The sequence below is a fragment of the Trachypithecus francoisi genome, unplaced genomic scaffold (assembly GCF_009764315.1).
Source record: "Trachypithecus francoisi isolate TF-2019V2 unplaced genomic scaffold, Tfra_2.0 Lachesis_group2, whole genome shotgun sequence".
Classification (NCBI taxonomy): Eukaryota; Metazoa; Chordata; class Mammalia; order Primates; family Cercopithecidae; genus Trachypithecus; species Trachypithecus francoisi.
In genome coordinates, this window is record NW_022681465.1 from 168,771,317 (window position 1) to 168,784,655 (window position 13,339).

The 13,339-nt window shown below is 33.0% G+C and overlaps 1 protein-coding gene across 16 annotated transcripts in view; it reads right to left on the reverse strand.

Annotated features, from left to right (window-relative positions):
* CSNK1G3 (casein kinase 1 gamma 3) overlaps positions 1-13,339 on the reverse strand; it is a 106,349-nt gene that overhangs the window by 25,176 nt on the left and 67,834 nt on the right. For 9 of the 16 annotated variants that reach the window (XM_033181420.1, XM_033181414.1, XM_033181417.1 and 6 more), the window contains 4 exons: positions 3,368-3,453; positions 3,010-3,094; positions 952-1,100; positions 98-193 (listed from right to left, as the gene is read on the reverse strand). In XM_033181420.1, coding sequence (XP_033037311.1) covers positions 98-193; positions 952-1,100; positions 3,010-3,094; positions 3,368-3,453 — 416 coding nt within the window. The remainder of the gene's footprint in view (positions 1-97; positions 194-951; positions 1,101-3,009; positions 3,095-3,367; positions 3,454-13,339) is intronic. The other 7 variants (XM_033181422.1, XM_033181421.1, XM_033181419.1 and 4 more) reach the window with 1 other exon arrangement.

Here is a 13,339-nt window from a genome sequence, read left to right on the forward strand (position 1 = left end):
TATGTATTTTCAATCCTTCAGTATGTTTTATCTATTGAAGAAAAAAGTGTGTTTCAATCATGAAAGGAAGATATTTCATATCTAAAGGGCAGCAAACCTGGTTTTTGGATTGTTGCATCTTATCTCTGTGTTGATGTGCTTCTCTGTTTGATGACAGAGCAGGATCTTGCTGAACTGCACCCACTGGAGTAGGCTACAATACAATAACAATTGGTATCAATACATTCTATTTCAGAAATCTTATTTAAAATCATTTATTTATCTGCTTAAAAGAATTAAGGAAAAAACAAAAGACTGTTAAATAAACTAAGGCTTTAAGTAAAGGCATCATTCTCAAAATAGGTTGTTAAAGCTAAGAAGGTAAAGCAAAGAGAATATACCTAGTTTTTAAAATATTTAAATTCTTTATAAAGTACTTATTTTTACATCTACAAAAGATCTTCTAATGCTGCCATCACTTTTAGGTTACATTTTCATATCAAAATGATAAAAATGTATATGTTTATGCCTCTCATTTCCAAAGCAAATGTACATAAATAGAATAAACTTTTAAGAAAATTAAAAGAATTTTAAAAAACTATTAAAATTGCTTATTTCCAATATTTTGACTTGAAGAGAATTATACAAATTTTAATTTTCATCAAGGTATTAAAGTATTAAATTAATCATGAGAATATTACACAAAAAGAGTATATTTGACATTAAGAACTAAATCAGGATGAAAAGTTAAAAGTAACTCTTCATGCTAAAAGGCAAAGAATCCAGATGTAGGGCTTTTGAAAAACTCAAAGAATACTAGTACGGTGCTACCTGCAGAAACGTCCTTTAAAAAACAATAAAATGAATCCTTTAAAACAACTATTTGTTCTCCACTCTTTTCAACTGAAGATACTGTACTATTAAAAAGACAACAGATACTATAAATAATATTTTATTATGTAGAATACTCACCAACTGTTTACCAATCCAGTCATATTCATAATCAAACATATATCCTTTTCGATCAAACAAGTCAGTAAAAAGCTTTCTCAAGTAGTCATAGTCTGGTTTTTCAAAAAAATCTAGCCTTCTTACATAACGAAGATATGTTGCCATTTCTTCTAGAAATAATATAAAAATTATTTGGACTATACTTTTCTTTAATACTCAATAATAAAATTAAGTATCTAAAAGCACATTGTATTATATAAAAGCACTTGAAAAGTAACAAAATTATATTGCAATTTAAATTTTTCTAAGTTAAATTACAACAAAATAAAAAAGAGGAAAAGAAGGAAGAGAATATAGACACAAGAAAAATGAGAGGTTTAGTTTAACAACCACTATTTTTGCTTCATTTCATTAGGAAAAGCTAAAATTTTTATTTTTATAAGATTATTTTTAATATTTGGCAGTATGAGAAGTTGAATAAGCAGTTTAATAATGTATGATTAATCACAAGGCATCATATTCAGTTTACAAATTTAAAATTTTATTTAAAATACTGGTGAGAACTGATTTATATGAAAGCGTCTGTATTGGCCTGCTGGATTTCCTTTAAAATCAGTGACATATACCAACTAACTAATAGAGAATTCAAATTCCTAAGCTTGGTTTTGAGCAGTATTCTAACCAATTAAGCTAACAAAGGAAAGCTAAAACAAATCTCAAAAACATAACACAAGAGCACAGTGTAAGTCTTCTCATAATTTCCAGTCAGATATTTAACAATTATTTGGCAACATACAAATCTCTGCATGCTATTGTAATTCTCAACTGTATTAGATGTAAGTATTTTTAAGGGTAATACTTTTCAGAAGAAAAAGAAAAACAAAAATATATATATATTTAAAAAAAAGGCAAAATGGTGAGCAATTAGTAAAGCAAGGCATTTCACCATCACTACGGGGCACAGAAAATCACTACAGTAAGAGATGGTAAGTTACACCTAGCATTCACAGGCAGCCCCAGCCAGTAGGAAAAAGATCACACCCAGTACAATGAGGCAATAAAAGTGGTACGCAGCGGCCTTCTTTATGTGGTGACTCTCCCACTATTCCACTTTCTAGCTAAATACCTGGCCAATTTAATTTGGCAACCCCATTTTCCCACCTTTATATAGGCTTCCTTAATGACAACTATCCTACCTGCCTACACCTAAACTGCTAGTACTATTAACCGACATTTAAAAAAATCTACTTCTAGATATTATAGCAAGAAAGGAAAATATATAATGTTTGCTGTCAATGAATAATATAAACAAGCTTGAGAAAGAGCTACTTTCGTTATGTTGATGATAATATCATTATTACATTAATAATGCCAGCATTATACAGGAGAACCAGGGAATACTAAAGTGAGATAGGAATTCAGTATTTTATCTTCAAATTTAGTTCTCTTTTCACTTAATGTGGCTGCACAAATAAATCACAGTCGTTATTTTAATATCCTAACAAGTTATTCTTATTCCTTGATTTAGAAATCTTAAGTAAATTTTTGTTGGCTTAATTTGAGTTGCCATAAATCTACTTGAAAGCAAAATTTTTTCATAAATGCATACAGCTCCCCAATATAAAATTAGCCCAAAACTAGTGAGGTCAGTAAGGTTGTACTGGCCTTACTTAATTTAAATGAGTTTAATTTGAAAACTAAACCAAATCATACTTCATATACCTCCTTTGAGCTTGACATTGAGACCCAAATGACTAACACTGTATACCAAAACTTTGTTACTGGCATTTCTCAGCAAAAATTTTAACTTATTAAAAGTATATCACTAAAGAAAATATTACTTCAGCTGGTACTGATCAACACTATTAACAGATAGGATTTTCTTCCATTAATACCATTTGCAAAGCAAAGGTACAAAGTGTTCCTGTGGGTTCGGCATCAAATGCTGACATCCTTTAAATCATATTTTTAGCTCTTTTTTTTTTTTAAAGCATAGAAACAAATTTATAAACTTAAGCAATAAAAATTAGCATTTCTAGTTTTCTGTATATAATGTATCAACCTCACATTATTCATTACCTGGAAAATTTTCACATAACACTTCTATTGGTGTAGCCCGTTTTGTATCTCCAATTTTCTGATACCTCTCTTTTAATGTGTCAGCCTAAAACAGAAAAAAAACATCTTGAGAATGTGGTAATTTAAAAATTATTTAGCTGGGGCTGCACACGGTAGCCTGTAATCCCAGAGCTTTGGAAGGCCAAGGCAGAAGGAATGCTTGAGCCCAGGAGTTTGAGACCAGCCTGGGCAACACAGTAAGCCCTGATGCCTACTTACAAAATAAAATGTTAAAATATGAAAATTGTTTACCTGGAAGAGAGGACCTTAATATCTTCACATTTCATGAAATTCAATAAAGAAACACAAAAACAATTACCTTTAAGCCTTGCCAAGGAAGACTGCCTCTCAGAAAATACATGAACATATGACCTAAAGCTTCTAAATCATCTCTTCTACTTTGTTCTGAAATATAAAAGAAATATAAATTTCACTTTTCTCTAACAGTTAAGGATGGAAGAATGGAGAGTTTGTTCTTTCATTATGTATAAATCAATTTCCAAAAGTTCAACATATAAATACAAAATACAGATATAGTACCTATAAGTGATAAGTTATATCTATATAATGTTTTTACATTAAGATTATTGTGCATCTTTAAAATATTCCTTTATAATTTTTAGATGCTGTTAGAGATTTATTTTTCTGCTTAGATATCTATTCATGGAAGTACAGGCCAAGGGGAAAAGAGTTCCATGGTCAGTCAGAGTCACTATATACTATAGCTCTGTCTTAAAGATTCAGAAGGTAACATATTAAGACTTCTGAGAAGTCTAGAGTTTAAAATGTTTAACTCTTTCAACCCTGCATTTCCTAAAGTTATATGAGCACAAAACTTCCATGATAAATATTCTCCATTAAATTAAACATGATTATGGGGTATTGTGTTTAATGTATTTTAAGAAAAACTTGTGTTTGACACATACCAACCTTAATAACCCCTTCACTATCACCAAAAATACTGCTTGACCAAACTGTCGTTTTCAAGTTGTTGTAACAAAATGTCATTTAGCACATACGTGAATAAAGATCACAGACAAAGGCTCAGGGAGATGCTTATAAATATTTGCTGACTGAATGATATTTCAATTTTTCTGTCACTGATGTTAAATACTTAAGATTTCTTGATATTTCAAAATAATACCAAAATGCTAACTATCAATGAGAAAATACTTTAATAAGAGGATGTTTGTTTATGTGCAAGATGTTTTATCCACATGAACAACCATACTATCTAGGCAGTACTCAATGCTTTCAGAAAAGCAAACTTTTGAAAGTATGGATCTGAACTAGGATGAAGGGTCAGAAAAGGTTCTGATTTTTACTGTGTAAACATTCTATACTTGTTGATATGGTTTGGCTGTGTTTACACCCAAATCTCATCTTGAATTCCCATGTGTTGTGAGAGGGACGCAGTGGGAGGTAACTGAATCATGGGGGCAGGTTTTTCCCACGCTATTCTCGTGATAGTGAATAAGGCTTATGAAACCTGATGGTTTTATAAGGAGTTTCCCTGCACAAGCTCTCTCTTTGCCTGCCGCCAGCCACATGAGATGTGACTTGCTCCTCCTTGCCTTCCGCCATGACTGTGAGGCCTCCCCAGCCATGTGGAACTGTTAAGTCCATTAAACCTCTTTCTTTTGTAAACTGCCCAGTCTCAGGTATATCTTTATCAGCAGCAGCAGCATGAAAACAGATGAATACACTTGTTTTTAATAACACTTGTTATGATTTAAAGATACTATGTTTGCTTTTATTTAATCCATATATATACTTTCACCAGACTGCAAGTTGAAGAAGTATACATCAAAATTGGTAGTCATTAAGGCTACGAGACTGGAAGACTAGAGAAGAGATTTCAACTTGCCATTTCACAAGCTAAAAATGTGATATAATGGAGAGTTTTTTTTTTTTATTTCTTGTACTTTTTGTTATAAAATGTAAGTATACACTATTAAAAATAGCAAATTTTCCAAAATAAGTAGTGGCCTTAAAGTCCCTACATCCACTAATGAAAGTGGGGATGAGAATATGAAAAAAAAATGTTATAACTTTTATAACAAAAACTTTACTTCATTAGATTCTGGTAGTCTTAAGGGTATAGTTTGATAAGTTTTAACAACACACACATCTGCATAACTACTACCACAATCAAGAGGCATTTCTAATGCTCCAAAAGGTTTCCTAATGTCTCCTGCCTATTACTCTCCTCCAACTCCTACAATACCATCAGCCTCAGGCAACCACTTATCTGCCTTCATCACTACAGATTAGACAGGTGCACATGAATGGAATCATACAGTAGAGATTCGTGTCCAAATTCTTTCACTTACTAAGTGTTCAGGATTTATCCATGTTGTTATGTATAGTCATACCTCATTACTTTTTAATGCTGAGTAGTACATTAAAATGTGTTTATTCATCTGTTGACAGACATTTGAGTAGGTTCCAGTTCGGGGCTATTGTGAATAAAGCTGTTATGAACATTCTTCTTGTACTAGTCTATGTTGACATAGGTTTTCATTTATGTTGGATTAATATCTAGAAAGGGGATTGCAATATGATGTTGTAAGTATAGATTTAACTTTATAAAAACCTTCTATACCGTTTTTCCAAAGGGATTGGATCATTTCACATTTCTACCAGCAATGTATGGGAGTTTCAGTTGTTTCATAACCTGTCCAACCTTTAGTATGGTCTTCTAAATTTTAGCCATGCTAGTGGCTATGAAGTATAAGCAGTAATAAATCCTTTCAGAAAAGCAAACTTCAAAGTATGGATTAACTGACTTAACTTGCATTTCACTGGTGACTAACATTGAACTTTATTTCATGCGTTTGCCCATTTAATAAATTGGGTTGTCTTATTAAACAGCTGTAATAGTTCCTTGTATATTCTGGATACAAGTTATTTTCAGATACGTTTTGCCAATACCTTTTCCCTTCAAGAAAACAGTTTGCGGCCGGGCGCGGTGGCTCAAGCCTGTAATCCCAGCACTTTGGGAGGCCGAGATGGGCGGATCACGAGGTCAGAAGATCGAGACCATCCTGGCTAACACGGTGAAACCCCGTCTCTACTAAAAAATACGAAAAACTAGCCTGGCGAGGTGGCGGGCGCCTGTAGTCCCAGCTACTCGGGAGGCTGAGGCAGGAGAATAGCGGGAACCCGGGAGGCGGAGCTTGCAGTGAGCTGAGATCCGGCCACTGCACTCCAGCCCCGGCGACAGAGCGAGACTCCGTCTCAAAAAAAAAGAAAACAGTTTGCTATTTTTTTTGTTTCCTTAAGAGTACGTTTAAAAGAAATTTTACATTTTGATGAAGTACAATTTATCAGGGTTTTTTTCCTCTTATTTTTTATACTTTTTGATGTCCAATCTAGGAAATCTCTACTCACAGGACCACGAAGATCTTCTCCTGTTTTTTCTTCTAGAAATTTTATAGTTATGGTTCCTACATTTAAACCTATTATTCATTTTGAAGTAATTTTTTTTTTGCTTTTGGTGTGGAGTAAGGATTTAGATTTATTTTTTTCAAACTGATATCTAGCTACTGTAGTTTCTCGGCAAAACTATCCTTTCCCCTCAAGTTGCTTTTGCACCATTCTCAAAATTCAATCAACCATCTATGTATAAGTCTATTTCAGACTCTGTATTCTGACCAACTTATCTTTATCTGCCTTCATATCAATACCACCCAAAATAAACAGAAGGACAAAATAATGACAAATGAGGAAATCAATGACGAGACAATGACCAATGGACAATCAGTAATGAAACCCAATGAAAACAAAAGCTGGACTGGAAAGTTCAATAAAATCATTAATCTTCTTAGCAGGCTAAAAGAAAGAAACACAAATTACCAACAACAGAAGAAACAGAGGAGGCATCAGAACAGATCCCACAGATAGTAAAAGAATGATAAAAGAATACTACAAAACAATCCAATAAATTAAACAACTTATATGAAATGGACAAATATCTTGAAAGCTACTAATAACTAAAACTGCCTCAAGAAGAAAATGTAAATAGCTCTGCATCAATTAAAGAAATTAAATTATTTAAAAACTTCCCAAAATACAATCCAGATAGCATCGCTACTGAATCCTATTAAACAGTTAAAGAATAATACCAATTCTACACAAACTCAGGATTAGAAGAGTTCCCAACTCACTGCATTACCCTGTTACCAACAACAGATAAAGACATTACAATTAAAGGAAACTACAAGAAACATTCCTCATAAACACAGACACGAAATCCTTAAAAAGATAATACCTCATGACTAAGTAAGGCTCATCCTAGGAATGTAGGTTTGGTTTAACTTTTAAAAATCAATCAATGTAATTCACCAAATTAATAGAATAAAATATAAATCATGTCCTCATCTCAGATACAGAAAAAGCACTTGACAAAATTCAACATGTATTAATGATTTTAAAAAACTCTCAGCAAACTAGGAACTACAGGGCAACTTCATCCTGACAACAACTATGAAAAATGTCAACTAACATAATTCTTAAATGATAAAAGACACTCCTAAGATCGGGAACGAACAAAGATGTCCACTCCTACCCTTTCTATTCAGTATTGTACTGGAAGTTCTTGCCAGTACAAAGAAGCAAAGAAAACAAAATTAACAGATATTTAGATTGGAAATGAAGAAATAAAACTACTGCTCTTTGCAGACAACAGGATTGTATATGTAGAAAAATCTAAATAATCTACAAAAGGTCTATTACAACTAGTAGGTGAGTTTTAGCAAGGTTACAGGATATAAGGTTAATATATAAAAATCAACTGGGGCCAGGCTCGGTGGCTCACACCTGTAATCTCAGCACTTTGGGGAGGTCGAGGCAGGAGGATAGCCTGAGACCAGGAGTTCAACACTAGCTTGGGCAACACAGAGAAACCCCAACTTTACGAAAAAAAAATTTTTTTTAATTAGCTGGTGACTGGGTGTGTTGGCATGCACCTATAGTCCCAGCTACTAGGGAGGCTGAGATGGGAGAGGATTCCTTGAGCCTAGGAAGATGAGGTTGCAGGGAGCCATGGTTGCACCACTGCATTCCAGCCTGGGCAACAGAGCAAGACCCTGTCTCTACAAAATAAAAATAAAAATCAACTGGATTTCTATACTCACAACGAGTAAGTGAAAATTGGATTTTAAAACCAATACCTTTACAACAGCATCAAAAAACACGAAATATGTAGGGATACATTTATCAATGTATATGCAAGACATATATGCATATTATATATACTATATATGCGTATAGTTTAAAGAACTTAAAATACAGTACAGTAGGGACACATTTATCAGTGTATATGCAAGACATATATGCATATAGTTTAAGAAACTTAAAATACAGTACAAATAAAAGTATGCTGAGCCCTACAGTAAGACTCTTTGTTAAGGAGAGAAACTCAATATAAAAGGCAATTCCTCTTTGAATTCTATCCAAGAGGAGCTTTAGTCACATAGTGCTAATAAGCCACGGTCATAAGGTGATCTCGCCTACATGGTTCTATCAGAGAACAGTATTAGTCTCATAACCCACAAAGCATTTCAAAATTCAAGCCATAAATATTAGCTAGTAAAATAAATCTACTACTAAAACTCAGTCTGAAATGCTCTTGACCCTCATAATTCCTTTGTGTCCTTTCACCAAATGACATATCTGGAAATACATTTTACCATGTAGTAAGTTATAGAAATCACAGGAAGGCTTTCTTTTTGAAACACAGTAACTAAAGAACACCCCCTAGGGTCTTTAGTAGTTCTTTTACATGAAAAAAATCTCCCAACAGTAATCTGGCCCTTATTAAACCCTGTTCACGTTTTTTAAAGCACTTAACTACAAAGGCCTGTTTGAAAACGAATGTTTTTCCACAAGGCCAAGAATCATTATAAGAACTCTTGCTATGAGCACCTAAAGAAACCAGAAAGTCATTATTTTTCTTTACAATAGGTATCATTAAAGATTCTTTTAAAAAGGTCTTGAAACCAATTTAAAAAGGTACACAGTCAATTAAACTTTTCCTCTTCAGGAATATATGTACCATACAAAATAATCAACACGTATTAAGCGTCTGTGTCCATGCTTTATATACACTATCTTTCAAAATTACAGCTACACTGAAAACAGTTATTTGTAATCCCAAATAAGGAAAGTAAAGCTCAGAAAGATTAAGTGACTACTTCAAAACTAGGTACCTAATAAGTGAAGGGCAAGATTTCAGCCCACTTGTCTACATTTCTTTCATTTTGGAAAGCATTTCATCACTTAATCAAATGTTGACTGGAAACCTTCTGCAATGCTTTTCTATTTACAAATTCTACCCTTATATCTCAACATTATTTATTTTTCTTTTTTTAATCTGATTTCATTACTCACTTGCCTAGCACTGTTTCCATTTCAATTGAAATTTCAATTCAATTTTCAACAGAAAAATATTCCCTTTTTCGTTAACTCAAATTTATCAACACCTCACATAGAAACAGAAAATTTTCTATGATACACGCATATATTTGCAAAAATAAACTTACTACTGCATTTTCTAACATAATGAAAAACAATGAGGCCAAAAGACATGTTGGCTAACCTAAGTAGGGACATGAGAAGACAAAGAAGACAGCTCAAACAACAAAAATTCTCCCTGAAGAAAGTTTAAATCATTTCTTGTAGGTAAAAAAAAAAGATACACATTATCTACTACAAGGAAGTAAAAGGTTCACTTCATATTTCCTTCTTAAATATTAAAAGTTACTTTAGTTGGCACTACCCTAAAAAAAAACAAAAATACATCTTCCTCAAGATTCATTGAGCTCAGTTTTCAAAATTATATAACAAGGATTTTGAAAAAAAAAAAAAGAGGGAGAACACAAACCTAAAAAGGAAAAGAACAAAACACAATTATGCAAGACAATACACAACAACAGTTCACTAAACACCGAATCTAGTAGTATAAAGAAAACTTAGAAATAAAAGTTTTCTGTGCAACTGAACCCAGTACATACATTCACTTAATTCCTAAAGTTCTTCTGAAATCTAGTTCTCTTAATTTAGACATAATTCTAGTAAGTTTGGTGACAAGGTCAAAAGAAGTAAACCAAAGGTAGAGAAAAGCAAAGTATTGCCAGCAGTAGCTATACTACATACAATATCAAAAAGTAAGGGATAACACAAGGTGAAAGTCAAAAAAAAAAAAAAGAGAGAGAGAGAGGATCTATTAAAAAGTATAAATAAGGCCGGGAGTGGTGGCTCACGCCTGTAATCCCAGCACTTTGGGAGGCCGAGGCGGGCGGATCACGAGGTCAGGAGATCGAGACCATCCTGGCGAACACGGTGAAACCCCGTCTCTACTAAAAATACAAAAAAATTAGCAGGGCGTGGTGGTGGGGGCCTGTAGTCCCAGCTGCTTGGGAGGCTGAGGCAGGAGAATGGCATTACCCTGGGAGGTGGCACAACCTGCAGTGAGCAGAGATCGCGCCACCGCACTCCAGCCTGGGCAACAGAGCGAGACTCCATCTCAAGAAAAAAAAAAAAAAGTATAAATAAAATTGTCTCTAAATTTATTTAAATACAGATATCCATCCTAACCTTCTCCAACTGATCTTGAGAATATTGCTATATAATAGCAATCATATTAAAAAACTATACCCTGAAACATCAAGAAAATATCAATTATGTTCATTATACTCTAACAAGAAATTATACATTTTAAACTGTTAAAATTACAAAATGTAAATACATGTTTTTGAACTGCAGAAAAGCTGTGCAAGCAGCTTAAAGAACAGGCCTCAGAAATTGAGACAATTAACCCAGAAATTAAATCATATGAATCACACCACAGAATGATAGCACAGAAAGAAGGCATTTTTGGAACACCGTCATTATGTGGTTCCTTCTCTCCTATTCAGAGAACTTACCACTTAGAAGCTTGAAACATCATTCTTCTATGAACACAGGTTTTTACTAACACTTACGAAGCAACTCCCAACTTATCCCTCAAATGCTAGTTTTTTTTATTCTTGAATAATAAAAATTTTAAAATAAAAGACTTGATTTTTATTTCAAGACTACTCATCAAAGAGAAATAGACATTATTTACTTAATATCAAATGACTTCAACGAGAAGACATAAAAGGGAAAAACAGTCATCCAAAGGAAGATTATGAGGTTCAAGGCAGCTGACAAAAGTCTTTAAAAAGATACTAAAAAGTAGACACATGATCAGATGTAACACAAAAATAATTCAATATGACAACACTAAAGAAAATTTTCATGCAAGGACACCATGGAAATCCACATCTGTAACACAAAGCATTATCAAGATTGCATCTTGGACAGAGACTTAAGCAGATATAAGAAAGGTATAAATGTGAACTGCAACATCTGCCTTCTGAACATATATCACCTAGTTAAGATCAACAGATACTACAAGAATAAAATGTTAATTCCTATTATGTGATTTTACACTATTCTTCTATATTATTATATTAGGAACATCTTTTTCCTTTTTAAGTCTAAGATAGTGTCAGTCTCCAAAAAGGAAAAATACTTACAAACCCATATAATGTTCCTTTGACCAAACTCTCTATTTTGAAAAGTTCATGTGAGCAAGAAGTCCTTGAGTGCCTAAGAATGAATGAATGGATGGAAAGATGGGTGAATGAATAAGGCTTTAAAAGTAATCACCAAGATCCAGGCAAAGTAGGGAGGGCAGAAATAAGATATGCACAAATTAAAATCACATTAAAAAGTCATGTTTTATCTGCTCCTTTTCCTTCTTTATCTCTTCCTGACTCCTCACAAAACCAAGTACTCTAAACTTAAAACACCACTATGTATTCCATGTCCAAAGGCATCACAATTTACCAAATGTTTTAGTTCCTCAGCATCCAAATTCATATTACCTTAGCTTACTCTTAATTTTTAAATAGGAATTCATGTAATTTTAGACACAAAATTTTTTAGCTGTTAGTATTACCCACCTACTCCTGAGTTTTACATGAAAACTGAGGGTGTTTATAAATGGGGAAAAGTAAACATTAAACATTTGTTGTTTGCTATACCTGCCAAATAAATAAATTTTTGTTTTATTCCTGAAAGAGTAAAGAGAGAGTATTATAATAGTTAAATCTCATTTCCCAGGTACTGATGACTTTTCCTAACAATGACAAACATATCACACTCACTTTGCCATTTCTACAAATAGAATGCTGTTACATTTACCATTGTTCAGATAAGGAACATTAGGCCCTAAGGAAGTTGTGACTTCATGTCTCACAATAAAATAGTGGTGAACCTTTGTTAGTTGTTATAAAACAGTCTGCTAACAACTCCCGTAAAATGAAAATTTCTCACAGTCACTGCACATGTAAATAAAGTGTGCCTGGTTTTAATAGAAGTCACAATCCCAAAAGTTGTATAGCTACCCAATCATATTTTTAAATCTATCAGGAAAGTCAGCTATTGAAAGCTACTTCCTGAACATATTAACTGAATAAAACTCGTGTTTTTTAATTTTAAATATTTGAAACTTACTTTTCTTAAAAAAAAAAAAAAAAAACAGTAAATTTACATTTCTCAGGCATTTCAGATGTCTGAAAACAAAAAATACCATAAGCCTACAGTCAGGTCAGCTGTCAGGAAAGATGCCACAACCTACTGAGTTATGATTGAGAGACAGAGCAGGGACATGCTCTATAGAATAGCTAAGGCTGAGGAGAATGGTTACAGAAAAAGCTAAGATCAGGATCTGAAAGTTGGATTACACGACTTCCAAGATCCTGTCCAAATCTGTGATAGCATATCTGAAGGTACTTTTGAACAGCAGTAATGGATATATATTGATTGGTTCATATTTCTGTCTATCTGTTGTGAGATGTCTAACAGTAACTGAAAGCAGAATAATACCTAAAAGCAGATAATTAAGTTTGTACTTTCTCTGATATGAATACTGAATGTGGCAAGTATAATCTAGAAGTGACTTTTTAAGAAACAAAAGTAATTCAATAGGAAAGAATATATCATAGAAAGAACCTCAACCCCTATCTCACATGATATAAAAAATCAATTCTGATGGATCACAGATATAAAAAGCTAAAACTATAAGGTTCTAGAAGAAAGCATAAAATGTAATGAAGGTAAAGATTTGTTTAACTTATCACATGAAGGTAAAGATTTGTTAGAATTCAAAAGGCAATAACCATAAACCAAAAAATGGATAAACTAGACTTCATAAATACTTAACAGTTCTGCTCATCAAAAGATACCATTAAGAAAATGA